This window comes from Dendrobates tinctorius, unplaced genomic scaffold, assembly GCF_039654945.1.
Source record: "Dendrobates tinctorius isolate UK_male_01 unplaced genomic scaffold, ASM3965494v1 ptg000115l, whole genome shotgun sequence".
In the NCBI taxonomy this organism is placed as follows: domain Eukaryota; kingdom Metazoa; phylum Chordata; class Amphibia; order Anura; family Dendrobatidae; genus Dendrobates; species Dendrobates tinctorius.
This window is the reverse complement of record NW_027361783.1, coordinates 14,213,143-14,229,133: the sequence shown is the minus strand read 5'-3', so window position 1 is coordinate 14,229,133 and position 15,991 is coordinate 14,213,143. Positions and strand designations below refer to the sequence as shown.

At 46.9% G+C, this 15,991-nt stretch overlaps 1 protein-coding gene across 3 annotated transcripts in view; it reads right to left on the bottom strand.

Annotated features, from left to right (window-relative positions):
• The window catches only part of RTTN (rotatin), a 328,322-nt gene that overhangs the window by 259,320 nt on the left and 53,011 nt on the right, over window positions 1-15,991 (bottom strand). For all 3 annotated transcript variants that reach the window (XR_012234901.1, XM_073590015.1, XM_073590014.1), the window contains exons 6-8: window positions 15,648-15,741; window positions 4,676-4,790; window positions 1,144-1,294 (exon numbers count right to left, since the gene is read on the bottom strand). Coding sequence is in view for 2 of the 3 variants with exons in the window: in XM_073590015.1 (XP_073446116.1) it covers window positions 1,144-1,294; window positions 4,676-4,790; window positions 15,648-15,741 (360 nt within the window). In the remaining variant the exon portion in view is untranslated. The remainder of the gene's footprint in view (window positions 1-1,143; window positions 1,295-4,675; window positions 4,791-15,647; window positions 15,742-15,991) is intronic.

Genomic DNA, 15,991 nt, shown 5'->3' with positions numbered 1-15,991 from the left:
GGGCTCGAAGGGACTCGATTGCTCTCGTAAGTGACGCCTTAGATTGTGACAGTGATAACGCCCATTCCGGGGGACCTGTTACACTGGGCTCGGTCGCAGGGGAGGACTCCTGAGCGCGTTCGGACTCGCAGGCTTCGCATACCCGTTTGGTCTGCGCCCGCGGAAAAGCCGACTGACAGGAGATGCATGCAGCGTATCCGTGACATGATGCCGGGGGCGGGGACTTCCGGTCGCGGCCTAGCGCTGGCTGAAGCCGCAGCCTCGATTTATTCCTCCATCCGCCCCGGACCTCCAGAAACGCTCCGGGACCGGATCCCTGGACGCCGCAGGAGCCCTCCCTGGCCATCATTCCTCAGGTAGAGGGGAGGGGGGCCCTAAACAATCAGGATGGTGCAGGCACCCTAGCTCCATCTAACCCTCTGCAGGGGTGAGGAGAGGGACCGTCCGCCACCTCCCCCCGCAGTCCTTAGCATTGGTGGGGCAGCGAGGCCGCGCGGACTACGCCTGTGCCTCTGTGCAGCCCAGGGTTTCAATACCCTGGGGTGGACAGGACTAAGTCCGGCATCATGTCCCACGGTGCGGGAGAGGATACGTGGAGGGACACTCACATGTGCTCGCCCGTTGTTGGTTTGGGGAGATCGGACTCTTTCAATAGGGTCCGTCGCCCCTATCTCGTATTCATTGTGAAAAAATGGAACATCCGGGAAAAAAATCCCCGTTGCGGGAGAGGATACGTGTAGGGACACTCGCACGTGCTCGCCCGTTGTTGGTTTGGGGAGATCGGACCCTTTCAAAAGGGTCTGTCGCCCCTGTCTTATCTTCATGGGGAAGGGGAAAGAAAAAAAAAAAATCAGTCTTGAGACAGACCGACGTGTGCCTCCAACAGACACTAAACGAAAAACTGGTTTCCGCCCGCAATCGGGGCGAGGGTGTATATGGCGGAGGAGGAGCTAACCTCTTTTTTTCACTTAGTGTCAGCCTCCAGGCAGCAGTAGCATACACCCATAATACCTGTGTCCCCACAGTACTTGTGTCCCCCAATGAGACAAAGGAGAAAAATAAATTAGAAGAACAGGAGCTTGTGATGGTGCCAGTTAGAAGGAGAGTCGGGTTCTGGTCTGGGGGCCTGCGGATTAGGTTTACCTTGTTTAGTGCTCAAGAAGCCGGGATCCCTATGAAAGTTCAGTCGGCTTTTAAGCAATGTACACAAGCGATGCAAACAGGAAGCCGACTGAAACGCCAAATGTTGTTGGCCGTCATTTTCAAAGGCCAGGTTCAGCAAAGACAACAGACTCTGCAGAGACAATACAGAGACGGGATTAGTATATCGTTTATCTCCTATACCACCAACTAATCAGCAAAATGTCACATACAACAGGACATAAAAGCTAAAACACACGGGTATAATGCATGTAATGCTGTAACACAAGCTATAAAAGAGCAATAATTCATAACATGATTACAGATAAAGATAGCCATAAGATGCAATGTTTCATACACAGCTGAAGCTTCCTGCAGCCTTGTACAAACATTCACATGTGCTGATTCTATGTAATGCAATTTGGGCCTGCAATTACAGTATTACAGGATCTGCAGCAGAAATCTGAGGCGGAAACTGACTTCTTCCATAGACCTGTAGATTACAGCACTGGAGCTCAACACAAGGATTAGCTCCATTTAAAGGAACCAGTCACCATAAAAATGCAGTATAATCTGCAGGCAGCGCATGTTATAGAGCAGGGGGAGCTGAGCCCCTCATATATAGTTCTGATAAAATATTCAGCATAAGCAAAGAGTTATTCATTTAATTCTCATTATTTGGGAATTTCCAGTCCAGCGGGCGGGCCCTGTCAGCTTCCAGCGGGCGGGCCCTGTCAGCTTCCAGCGGGTGGTTTTATTTGTGACTGACAGCTATCTCTGTAAGCACTCTTATACATAGAAAGCAGTCAGTCACTGACAGGGACACCCACTGGGCATGGATAGGTCCGGCCAATGGCCCAAAAATCTCAGAAAGTGTGAAGGGTTAAAAGTATAATCAAAGCTGAAGTTTCATTTTCTCCATTCTCTGAAGGTTTCGTTTCTCCATTTTTGTTGCTGTAAGATAAATTTTTTGTAATTTGGATGAAAAGTTCAGGCTGTCATGAAACCAGACTGTTCTTCATCAGGTGCAAGATCAGGGACCCGGGGGTATATTACTCTAAAGAATATGCCATTATACTACTTTCTATGCTATGAAAATACGGACATATATGCAGTTTCTGGTTTTCTTGCAATATTATTGGCTTATAAAGTGAAATGATGCTATTGGTAGTTGAGAACTTTGCATAATTAAGCAAAATATTATAAAAGTAGTGACTAAAATAAATGGGTTTAGCGATCTCTTTGGATCGTAACGTACAGAGAACCCCGTCTCCGTGTGGTTATTTGAATTGCTAGTAATACTCTGTGAAATAATTCGGAAATCACTGGATCAACCGTGAAGGGTTAATTTAACCCTCTCCCCATCAAGAGCAAAGGTTTAAATGATGAAAACACAGGTTATACAGAATCATTTCTCACAAAACTATTTAAATCAAATCTGCTCAGCTCCTCCTGCTCCATGTCATGAGGTCTTCAAACTGGATTGTGCTTTTATGGCAACAGGTTCCTTTTAAAGGGAACGTATCAGGACGACTTTATATTTGAATCCACAATAAAAAGGATTCCCCCCTTATAGTAATCTGATGTGGTGGAGCTGAGAAGCCAAGCTTTGAAGTACATTCAGAGCACATAGACAGGCCCCTAAAGCACTTCCAGGCTAATCTGCATGAGGCTTGAAAGCTCAATTTCTCAGCACTACCACACTAGATTTATTGCTGTATTAAGATCTATACAGTCATTCCACTAGTTTCAGAGGTAAAATCTTCCTGACAGATTCCTTTCATTGGGCCTAATCCTTGTGCGACTCTCCAGAGGTGTAATCTGCAGATCCATGGCAGAAATCAGATTACCTTTCATGCATTTCACAGCAGAATTCACAGGAAGACAGTATGTAACTTATCCTCGTTGTTTTTATATTCTGTGTAAGCAAAAATCTGACTGGTAGAAATAGTGCACAGAAGTTTTAGGAGGTAAAAGTAAGGCAGGGGGCAGGGACCCTCGGGTATCTGTTCCAAGGATTCACTACGCTTTCTACAGTCCGTTGCCCAAGTGGTAACATTTTGTTGTGAACCGATTCACAGTGATGCTCATAAATGAATTCTTCAGCAAGAGATTATTATCCTTGCGACCACTGGCTTGAAGTTTTTACCTTTCCGGATCATGTTTCACGACAATGTGGTATGGTGCTGCAAGCGCTTAGTGTCACAAAAAGACAGTACGTGTTGGCACTCACGGTGCCTGGGTGTCAGCCAACACATACCACCTTTTCTTCCGAGATGGCGCCTATAGCACCATACCACATCCAACTTCATCTCTATCCAGCCACGTTCATGTTAAAGACCCTGGAGGATTGAAACACCAAGTTAAGTATTGTCGATGAAGATAACCTCTTGCTAAATTATTCATCTATTAGCATCACTGTGGCCTATGGCCCCCACTTATTAAGACTGGCATTGTACGTACTAGTCAAATACGGGGTGTGGTGGCACAAGAGGAGCCCGATTCATTAAGAGGCACACAGGACAATGATTCAGGCGAATCTTACAAGTGGCGTATGACGGAGTGCCAGAAATTTTACTCCACTCAGGGACTGCATAAGATTTCTGAAGTTACGGCTCTACTGGTAAAGAATTAGCCCGCTACTAACCTTCCCAGCTCCACCCATTTTGGCGAGCTCTCCAGGACTGGTGCATAACGCCAAAAATCATAGCATTTTTGCGACTTTTCAAAAAGTGCTTTAAAGTAGAAAACTGACTTGGAAACACTATGGTGTGTCGTCCCCTAAGGCTTTCCCAATAAAGCATTAGCACTTTTGCTGTAGAGTGGACAGTACAGCGAGCATGCTCGTTGCTCAGGTGATCGCTGAGTATTTGGAAGTGCTTGGAAATTTAGTTTGTCGCCGTAGCTGCATGATTTGCGGCTACTTGACAGCCTGAATACATGTGGGCATTACCTAACAGGCAACCCTCACATGTATTCAGGCTGTCAAGTAGCCGCAAATCATTCAGCTGCAGAGACAGAAACTAAATGTTCGAGCACTTCCAAATACTCAGAGACCACCCGAGCATGCTCTGGGAAACCCGAGTAACAACTATAATTGCTCATCACTACAGTACATCCTTGAAACAAAAATCCGTGCAGCAATTTTCCATAGTATGTGAATAGTGTTACAGAAAGTCCATTGTCATGTACAGTGGATTCTAGCTCTGTATCCTCAAAACTTCCATAAAATCTTGACCATGTGAATTGTCCCTTATTCTGAATGCACCAAATATTCACAAGATCCAGTCCTTGCCTATCCAAAAAATGCATAAATAGTGAAAAGTAGGGGACAGGCGGATGGCAATTTGATCACAGGATGAGACTATAATCAGTTTATCGTCTGTTATTTTTAAAACTCATTAGGACTTATTACAAAGTTGATAGATTTTCAGTTTTTGTGCATTGGAGCAGCTGCTTTGCTAATGTAGTCGGGTTACTCATCAAATAATAATGTAAGTTAAAACACCATAAGTATTGCAAGTTTTTGGCTAACCTTCACAATTTTTGGCCTTTGGAGAAAGATTTCAGATGGAAAATCCTCCATCACAACATCTTGAAGTAGGTGACAACTTCTCCAGATTAAACCATGGTCTTTGCTTCTCAGGGAGCTACAAGAAATAAGAGAATGTGCATGGTGTGCAGTGATTAATTATCAAGCTTCAGTACTTGTTTTACCGTGGTAAAAATGTATCCTCCGTTACATCATGAGAATGGGTGTCCCATGAGAATGAAGTTGTAAGAATGTGGTGGTCACGTGCTCTACTGCGCCCATCACACTTAGTGAAAGGAGCAGTGATCGCACGTGCACCAACCATCCATTCATAGAAGGGACCACTGTCCTCTTGATCGATTCGAATCTAGTCCTCTCTTCTGTTGACAGGTAAGACCTATTTTTCTAAACAGTGTGGATGATAAATGAAGGTCATCATTAAATTTTATTCCATCTTTGATATAAAAAAAAAAAAAAAACATGGATTTTTGTGAGTACTCACCGTAAAATCGTTTTCTCCGAGACGCTCATTGGGGGACACAGATACTGTGGGTGTATGCTTCTGCCGCTAGGAGGCTGACACTAAGTGAAAAAAAAGAGGTTAGCTCCTCCTCCGCAGTATACACCCTCGCCCCTATTGCGGGCGGAAATCAGTTTGGTGCCAAAGCAGTAGGAGGACAACAAATCAGCCTTAATACAGGTACATGTCCAAAGGAAAATACCACCCTTATATCAAAATAGGTAAACACATTCATTTAAACAAAACAAGAGCCAACTGGCAAATAGGGTGGGTGCTGTGTCCCCCAATGAGCGTCTCGGAGAAAAGGATTTTACGGTGAGTACTCACAAAAATCCATGTTTCTCCTTCCTCTCATTGGGGGACACAGATACTGTGGGACATCCTAAAGCAGTCCCTGGGTGGGAGATTGACTCACCGATCCAAGCTACATGCACCTCCTGTTTAAAGGTGCGCCACCGTTGCTTGGAGAATCCTTCTACCCAGGCTTGCATCCGCCGAGGCCTGAGCATGGATATTATGTTTGGCAAATGTGTGCAGGCTGGACTAGGTTGCTGCCTTGCAAACCTGTTCCGTCGAAGCCTGATGCCGAAGCGCCCAAGAGGCGCCCACCGCCTGGGTAGAGTGCGCTCTGATCCCTGCTGGAATCGGCGTGCCTCTAATGCAGTAGGACTCCTGAATAGTAAAACGAATCCATCTGGCTATGGTCGACTTTGAGGCAGCAAGTCCCTTCCTGCGTTCTTCAGGGAGCACGAACAGCGTGTCCGTCTGAGGAAAAGGTGCCGTCCGCGACACGTACCTCCGGAGGGCTCTTACCAGGTCTAACGTGTGAAGAGCCTTCTTCCACACGGTGCTTGGACAAAATGAAGGCAAAACAACATCTTCATTGATGTGAAAAAGAGGACACGACCTTCGGCAGAAAAGGAGGGGCTGGTCTGAGGACCACCCTATGGAAAGTGAGGAACGGAGCTCGGCAGGATAGAGACGCCAGATCTGAAACCCGCCTGATGGAAGTGATGGCCACTAGGGGAACAACTTTCCAGGAAAGGTACCTCAAAGCAGATATCCTGAAGCGGTTCCAATGGAGCTACCTGCAGAACACTTAGGACCATGTTAAGAACCCAGGCGTCCATCGGCGCAATCTAGGGAGGTATCAAGTGGGACATTCCCTGGATGAAAAGTTTTCACCTGCAAATTGGTAGCAACCCTGCACTGGAACAGGACGGATAAGGCCAACATTTGTCTCCTGCGGAAACCTGGGGCAAAGCCCGAGTCTAATGCTCTACCGACTGAGCTATCTGGGCTCTCTGAGCCCGACCGGAGAAAAACCAAGATGCTGGAGATCGAGAATCTTAGCGGAGAAATACCGTGGCCTCGACATCAAGCAAAGAACACCTTCCAGGTGTGGTGGTAAATTCATGCTGAAGCAGGCCTCCGGGCGCTCATCGTTGTAGCGACCACCTTGCTCCCGAACCCTGCCTGGGTTAGAATCCAAGATTCAACGGCCCTGCCGTCAAACACAGGGTCCCCGAGTTCGGGTGGCAAATTAGCCCTTGATACGGTAGATCTGGGCGCTCTAGCAGGCGCCCAGGAACATCGGCGAGCAGCTGCCTTAGATCTGCGTACCACGCTCGACGGGGGCCAGTCTGGGGCCAGCATTATCGCCGGCCCCCCTTCCGTCTTGATCCCTTTGCTGACTCTCGGGAGTAGTGGCAGAGGGGGAAATAGATATGGGAGGCGAAACTGGTTCCATGGCAGAACCAACGCGTCCACCGCAAATGCCTGCGGGTCCATGGCCCGAGCGACATATGTGGGCACCTTGGCATTCACTCTGGAAGCCATCAGGTCCACATCCGGAGCTCCCCACAGTTGACAAATCTGTTGAAGAACTTCGGGATGTAGAGACCACTCTCCGGATGCAAGACCCTGCCGGCTGAGGAAGTCTGCCGCCCAATTTTCCACGCCCGGCATGTGGACAGCCGAAATCACCGAGTGGTTTGTTTCGGCCCACTGAAGAACGTGCTCCACCTCGCGCATGGTTATTTTGCTGCGGGTGCCCCCCTGACAAATTATGTAAACCACCGCCGTGGCGATGTCCGATGGAATCCGGACGGGGCGGCCTGCTAGAAAGTGATGAAACTTCTGCAGAGCCAGCCGAATTGCTCGTATCCCCAATAAGTTGATCGGGAGGCGTGCCTCCTGTGGCGACTACCGTTTCTGGGTTGTGTGGTGGCGAAAGACCGCTCCCCAACCGAGGAGACTGACGTCGATTGTCATTATCAACCCATGACATGGGGGGAAAGGTTTCCCCTAGGCCAGAGAGGAACTGGTTATCCACCATCCGAGCGACTGCCGGACTTGAGAGGACAGTTGGCACCGCCGATCGAGCGTGAAAGGATTCTTGTCCCAGGCTGACATGAGGCGTGCTGCAGGGGATGAAGATCGAACTGGACGAAAGGTATCGCTTCGATTGCTGCCACCATTTTCCCTAGGATCCTTATCGTGGATCAGATGGTATGAGGGACTGGTTGGCGTAGTGTCCGGACTCCCTGCCGGAGACTAGCGCCCTTTCCTGAGGGAGAATTATCAACCTTCAGCAAGCGTCGAAGATCATTCCTAGGAAGGAGATCCTCTGAGCTGGCACAAGGGATGATTTCTTTGCATTGACCAACCATCTAAGCGGCAAGAGTATCTAGCGTGATGTTGACACCTTCCTCACATGCCCGTATTGACGGGCCCTTGACCAAGAGGTCGTCCAGATAAGGCAAGACGACTATGCCTCAAGAATGTAGTGTGGCCCTGACAATTGCCATAACTTTGGTGAACACTCTGGGAACCGTGGCTAGCCCGAAGGGTAGCGCTACGAACTGAAAATGCTGAACGCTGATGGCGAAGGAATCGCCGGCCCCCCCGTAGCCACCTCTGATGGGGAGGAAAAAATGGGAATATGCAGAAATGCGTCCTGGCTGTCAATTGAGGCCAAATACTCTCACTGCTCCATGACTGCTATGACTGAACTGAGACTCCATCCAGCAATGTCTGATCCTGATGAATTTGTTCAGAAGCTTTAGGTCCAAAAAACAGGCCTGACAGACCCGTCGTTTTTGGGAACCGCAAAAAGGTTGGAATAAAACCCCGAGCACTTCCGTGTTCCGGTACTGGAACAATGACTCCGTTGTGCAGGAGCGACTTGATGGCTCCCAATAGAGCCCTTACCTGGGTATCCACCCTGGGAAGCCAGGAAAGAAAAAACCATCTTGGAGAGTATCTGACAAATTCTATTTTGTAACCTGAGGACACCAATTCTTTTACCCATGCGTCGTGAGCGATGTTGGCCCAGACGAGGTGAAAACAGAGTAGGCGGCCGCCCACCTTGCTGGTGTCGTCTGGTAAAGACCTCGAGTCATTTGGCCGATGATCCTTAGGATCTGGGTCCCCTCGATCTGGCCTGTTGAGCACGCATTCTCCCCAATGGGTTGGCTCTATATGACCTGCCGCTCCCTATCCTGATCGGGTGGACTATGGGGCCCAATTCCGCCACCTCAGGCCGCTCCAGAGTCTTTTAACGCATGACCCCGGACCGGTCTCCTATTCTGGTCCCGGACCAGGCTCAGGCTGCTTAGCAGCCGCCACCTGACCAATGCCGTCACGCCCGGCCTAGAATGGCCGGTGGCACTGCGAAATGCCCGAAAACGTGCCTGAACCGGGTGACGAAAAAACGATTTAACCTTCTGTTGAGGGAGAAACCCGCTCTTTCCTCCTGTGGAGTCGGAGATAAGTTGATCCAAAGATAGGCGGCCGCACTGATAAGGCAGGGAAGTCAAGGACTTCTTGGAAGTAGAATCGGCCCGCCATGTCCTCAACCATATGGCTCTTCAGCTAGAGATTGCATTAGCGGTCAGCAAGTGCTGAACAATTGGCCGCATCCAAAGATGTATTCAATACATAAACTCCGGCTATCGTCATCGGACATGTGACCTCCGAGATCTCTGCAGGTAGATCCTGCTCCTACGCGACCTTGTTTAATGTTTCTGACTATGATATCATAGCCTTGGCTACCCAAGTTGCTGCGAACGAGGGAGCGAGTGCAGACCCTGACGCCTCATATACTGAACGAGCTAGGCTCTCAATAAGGCAGTCCGTGGGATCTTTAATCGAGGAAACCCTAGGGACAGATAACAGGGTCTTAGTGGCCAGGCGTGAAACCGGAGGATCCACTATCGGGGATTCCATCCATTGTTTACGGAGGTCCGGAGCAAACGGATAACGCGTTTCGAGTGCCCTCTAACCCGAGAAAAATGCCGTTTTGGACGTTCTCTGTGCCGCTGCACTATGTCCTCAAACTCAGGGTGAGAGGAAAAAATACTGTGCGGCCGCTTCACTCGTTTACATGCCACTTTATGCCCCGTAGCCGCTGCGGTATCATCCTCAATCCCCAGGGTCTGATTGATGGCTTCTATGAGGCTGTCCACTGTTTCACGTGACTCTGGAGTGCCCAGGTCAATGGGCTCGTCTGAGTCGCAATCTGAGGTCTGCTCGCTATCAATCACTGGTGACGGGGAGCGAGAAGCAGATCTTACGGATGCCGAAGGCACCGGATGGACTGGGAGACACCGTGTGGATTCGTTTCCCCCGGGTCTGCCTGGAGTGAGGGCGGCCCCTGCAGGCCGGAGGCTCCTGTGAGGTGGAGGTTCCCTCTAAAGACGGCGAGACACTGTCCCTGCCGCTATCTGGGCCTTGAAGGGACTCTATTGCTCTTGCAAGCGACGCCATGTGCTGTGACAGTGATCGGGCCCACTCCGGGGGATTTGACACATTGGTCGCGGTCGCAGGGGAGGGCTCCTGGGCGCGTTTGGATTCGCAGGTTTCGCATAAATGCTTGCTCTGCGCCCGTGGAAACGCAGCCCGACAAGAGATGCATGCCGCGTAAAAGAACGTGTGCGTCTTTGCTTTTTTCCGGACATGCTGTCCGCTGCTGGGGATATGGGGAAGAGGTAGCCCCTCGTTTTTCCCTATAGCGTGGCCACTCGGGCAGCAATTACCCTAGTCCTGCACCCCCGACCTGGATGCTTCCTTTAAATCGCGCGCTGACATCTGTGGCGCGCACCAGCCTGTAAAATCACTCTAGGGGCGGTACTCCCACTTTGCGGCCTAGCTCGTGCTCCGAAGCCGGGGCCTTGATTTTTACCGCCGCCGAGTGCGGGACGGGCTGCCGGAAGTGACACGCGGCCCCGAGGGCGGAACTTCCGGCCGCGGCCTAGCTCCGGCCTCAATTTTTCCCCTGCCCGACCGGGGTGGGGGGGCGCAGTACCAAAAGTGGACGCCGCGAGGCGTGCTGCGGCTGTGGGCTCCAGCCCGAAATCTTCGCAGGAGCCCTCCCCGACCCTCTCCTCACTGATCCTCTTCAGCCTGAGCGCAGGTATGTGAGGGGGTCTTTGATAAAAAATAGGACGTGCAGGCACTCTAGCTCCATCTAACCCCTTCAGGGGGTGAGGAGAGGGACCGTCCGCCACCTTGCAGCACCGCCGTCTAGCGTTGGTGGAGCAGTGGGGGCCGCACAGACTAGTCTTGTGCCTCTGTGCAAGCCCATGGTTTCAATACCTAGGGGTGGACAGGGCTAAGTCTGGCATAATGTCCCACGTCGCGGGAAAGGATACGTGGAGGGATACTCGCACATGCTCGCCCGTTGATGGTTTGGGGAAATCGGATCCTTTCAATAGGATGCGTTGCCCCTGTCTCATCTTCATAAAATAACAAACAAAAATAGAAGTCTGGGGAAAAGTCCCAGATATGTCCCTCGGTGCGGGAAAGTACCGTATACGCGGAGACGATACTCAACGCGTGCTCGCCCGTTGATGGTTTGGGGAGATCGGACCCTTTCAATAGGATCCGTCGCCCCCGTCTCATCTTCATAGTAAACTAGAAAAAAATAGTCTGGAGAGATCCAGACTGTGTGTGCCTCCATAGGACACTAAGCAAAAAACTGATTTCCGCCCGCAATAGGGGCGAGGGTGTATACTGCAGAGGAGAAGCCAACCTCTTTTTTTCACTTAAGGCCCTTTTACATTTAGCGATGCACCAGCGATCCGACCAGCGATCCCACCCGGTCAGGATCGCTGGTGCATCGCTAAATGATCGCTAGTGAGCTTTCATACAGAAAGACCTCACAGCGATTCAGCAGCGACGCAGCGCACGATACTTAGCTTTCACACACAGCGATCCTGGCGTCCTCCCGCCCGCGTCCACGCGTCGCTCGTCGTCACAGCAGGAAGTCTCAGCAGGAAGCGCCCGACGAGAAATGGAGCCGGACATTCTCGCGCGATCAGCGATGGACAGCAGGGGAGCCGGTCGCTGGTAAGTATCACACATAGCGATATCGCTAGCAATATCGCTATAACGTCACAAAACCAGTGACGTTTTAGCGATATTGCTGGCGATATCGCTTAGTGTAAAACCCCCTTTAGTGTCAGCCTCCTAGCGGCAGAAGCATACACCCACAGTATCTGTGTCCCCCAGTGAGACGAAGGAGAAAAAACAGCATATTGTATTAATGCATATAACTCCATAGAAAACAACTGATGTGTTTCTGGCGTGTAGTCGACTTTAGACATGGAAATTCTGGTGGCTGCAAACCAGAAATGGGTCAGTTGTGTTCTATGGAGTGTATGCAATAATACGATATGCTGTCTTTTCAATTAAGATTTGGATGTTTTTATACAAGGTATTTGGGACGTGCAGTTTTTCTACCTTTTTCATTAATCCAGTTGATGGTCTGCAACGTTAAACGGCCCTCCCATATCCCGAGATCAGCTATATTTCAGGAAAGATTACAAACGCGGGAAGCCCTGATCTTTCATATTCTTCTGTAGGTGCGGGTGATTAATCAAAACTACCTGAATATAACAGTCTTCAGCTCTAATTTTCCAGCTGCTCTTTGGCAACTGCATCACTTTTCTTTAGCACTAGTTTTGCTAAATGTTTTCACTTCAAGAAACCAGTTTGTAAAACATACCTAATAATATATCTAATAACAGAAACCAAGGATAAATGTTTCTCCAAAAACACCAATAATGGAAGTATTACAAAAACATGTAACCGGAGCTTATTTAGTCTCTGATTTCCCAAATTAGAAAGTCAGAAGTCTGCCAATTCTCTATGAAATCTGTGGAAAGAGAGGATGGCGGAGTAACAGTCTCGTTCTAGTGATCCATTCACCGCTTCATTCAGTGCTGTACAAAGAGTAATAGCTAAAATTACAGTCATTTTATTTGGCCTACATTTCTACAAACACATCATCCCACCTTCACTTTCACAGCATGCGGCTAGAACACTAAATACGCATATGGAAAAGTAGACATTTTTTATTATTTCTCAAAAATACCTCCAGTAGTCAAGATACAAAACAGGGAAAAACAACGAGAATCGGATTCATACTTTAATTCTGGGACAAAAAAAAAAAAAAATTATTAAAAGAAGAATTATTATTCTGTGGGCACAAATTGGAATTGGAAAGCCTCTGGAAAGGAATAAGAAGCATTTTATGTATATTTATTAGGCTTTGCTTATATCTTATTACACAGCGCTTTATAGACATTATCATCACTAACCCAAATGGGACTCACAATCTAGATTCCCTATAAGTTTGTCTTTGGAGTGTTGGAGGAAACCCACACAAACACGGGGAGAACATACAAACTCCTTGCAGGGATTGGTGGGATTTGAACACAAGACCCCAGTGCTGCAAGACTTCGTGCTAACTACTGAGCCACCGTGCTGCCCTCAGAAAACTCAGTAGGTTTATGGGTTGGTTTTTTTTTTTTGTTTGTTTTCTTTTTTTAGACTTGTTAAAATCCCAATCGGAGAATAATTCATGTATGGTTGCCTTTGAACACTGAAATGGAGTTTGAAATGCAGATGACAGATCCAGTGGCTGGGCAATTATTAAAAAGCTCTTACAATTGTGTCGGTACTCTAGAAGATGTTGTATCAAGCAGATATCTTTTTTGAGTGGAACAGGCCCTTTTCCCAAATGATAATGACTGAGGCATTGCCCCGTTTATTGGAATCCGTTACCGATTAGATGCAACTAGAAAAACAAGCTGGTTAAATGAAACCCTATGAAGAGCTTCTCGAGACACCAGCGTGTAGTCCGGTCAAGGACTCTTACAAATCTGCAATTTAAACACTATACGGCTACAAAGCTTTCAATCATCCGAGTAGATTGTGCTGCCGTTAGTGGCTTGGGGAAAGGAGAAATTAAACTGCTCTTCAAACCTCCATTGACTTTGCTTTTTTACATGATGCAGACGCAAATGTCACCACATAGCAAGGCTAAACAAAAACAGGCCTGGGAATAAAGGTTTATGAACGGCACTAAATTCTCAGCGGACTGGAACAAAGCTTCTATATTCCGAGTATTTACACCTTGTATCACTTGCCTGATAACTACACAGCTTTTGCCCATTTGCTTGGCTCAGGGGACTTGAGAAATATATGCGTGCGGTCTGCACCAATTGTGAAATCTCTTAGCTTATTCTTGTGTCGGCAGTTTATCTGCCACAGCAATAAATCTACAACACGCACCTTATCTGGGAAATAATAAGCAGAGGTTGGGAATGTTAAATGCAAGAAAACCATGAGCTGTCTCCTGATTAAAGGGGAAAACGGCAACTTTCATCAGTGCTCCGGAATATACTGGGAATCACAACACGTCACCAGTCGGCACTGACAATAAAACTATGACCGCACACCGGAGACGACAAGAATATCCACATATTTCTAGCCATTTCCTCTGAACATAAAGGGCTTTTCTGACCAGTTAGGATCTGATTATTCCCATGACAGACTGATCCTATACTTCCTGCATTGTTTGTACAGACATGTGCCCACTGCAGCAAATCACTGCTTCTAGAGGTGACATATTTGTCACCGCTGCTACCGTTGATTGACTGCAGTGGTCACACGAGGAGTAGAAGGTATGAGACAATTGGAAGACTCGGAAAGGAAATGTTGAGAAATTGCTAAGGTATTATTTTATACCATTCTGAGAGGTTTTTGAAAAATACACTTTTCATGGAAATGACTCCTACAAGATTCACCTGGAATTACAATCCTATCCAACTGGCCAACATTCATGAGAAGAAGCATTGGTATGGCATGCCCATATTGACAAGGGGAACTACATCACATAATGTAACCAAAGTTCTGGATATTACACGGTCTTTGTACCTCCTGACAATATACAAAAGTATTCTGCCAGGCTGCTCCCTCATTAACAGAGGTACAGTGCCCCATTGCTACCTAATGGAAACATATGTCTGTTCCCTCTGTAGGGAAGTATAGAGCAAGGATTAGAGAAATTAAGACATATGGAGAATCTCACAGCATTCATTAAAGGGACTGTGTCAGTAGGATCAAGCCTCCTAAGCTGTCTATATGAGCATGTAGATCATAGGAGCCCAAATAATAAAAGATACCTTGATATCTGCGATCTGATGTTTTTATTCCAGAGAAATCCACATTTTTCCTATATGTAAATGACGTATTCAGGACTATGGGCAGGACACCGATTTGCATGAGAATCTGCCTCCAGAGCTTGAGTTACATAAAAGTGGGCATTTCTTATCTCATCTGTTTCCATTCTGATTTCAAAATTTGAGTTTTGTTTTTTCCTTATGACGAGTCACCAGTCTGCTCATAATAAACCTATGGGCAGTATATATAATTGTAACACCTTGGCACTATCAGCATGGGTGTTGATATCCAATGTTTTGTTTTTTATGGCATCTCAAGGTATTAAAAAGTGATGAAACAAGTAAAGCTATAACAAACACTGGGGATTAGCAACATGCTAAAATAATTATGATTAGTTTAATTGAAATCATCTAGCTTTTACATTTTATTGTGCTGTAATCGAAAGTGCAGAAGTAGTCCTTTGTATCTATTATTTACGTATACTGTTATTCTATGAAAAATACATTTTCTGGAAATCAGTGCTTAAAAAACAGGATGAGGAGTTATTTTGGTACATGTAGAATATCTCTAGTCTTTTTGTTGGTGGTTAAATGCTGACAGGTTGGATAAAATGTTGTGAGACAAGGCATACAATTAATATATGAATAATAATAATAATAATAATAATAATAATAATAAGCGGCACAAAACTTTGCTTTGGTCTCCATGCACAGCCATATGCCAGAAATGTTGCAAATGGCCATGGACCTGTTTGGTGACACTTCTGAAGCTTTCATCCAATGTTTTTCATTTAAAAAAAGCCACATGAGCCTAAATGGTATCATAAGACATCTGGAGCAGCCATAAGATGATATAAAAGCTGACATGATAAAATCTTCTACCTTTCCTTGTAAATAGATTTATCAGAGTGAACACCTTATACAATTGATAATAAATACACATTCCAAGTTAAGCATGAACTTCACAGGAAAAAAAATTACTTACGATTCATTAGTAGAGAGCACATGCTTATCTGTCGTAGTCAATGTCAACCAGGGAAATGTCGAGAACTTCAAACACGCGGATTTACCATGATGTACTGGTTGTGGAAGTGAGGCAGATACACAGCATATAAAAACAAACATGAAGGCAGTGTTACTTGTCTGCAGAAATTAGTTTTGGGGGGAAAAGCATTACTGAGATTACACAAGAAATCGGAGATCAATTATGTGAGTAGGAATCAATGAAGAAATATTTGGCTAGATTCCCAAATAAAGCTTTTTCTGGATGTTAAACGCTTGAAACCATAATTTTCTCAAGCTTTGTTATGGTGTGAAAACACATTTAAT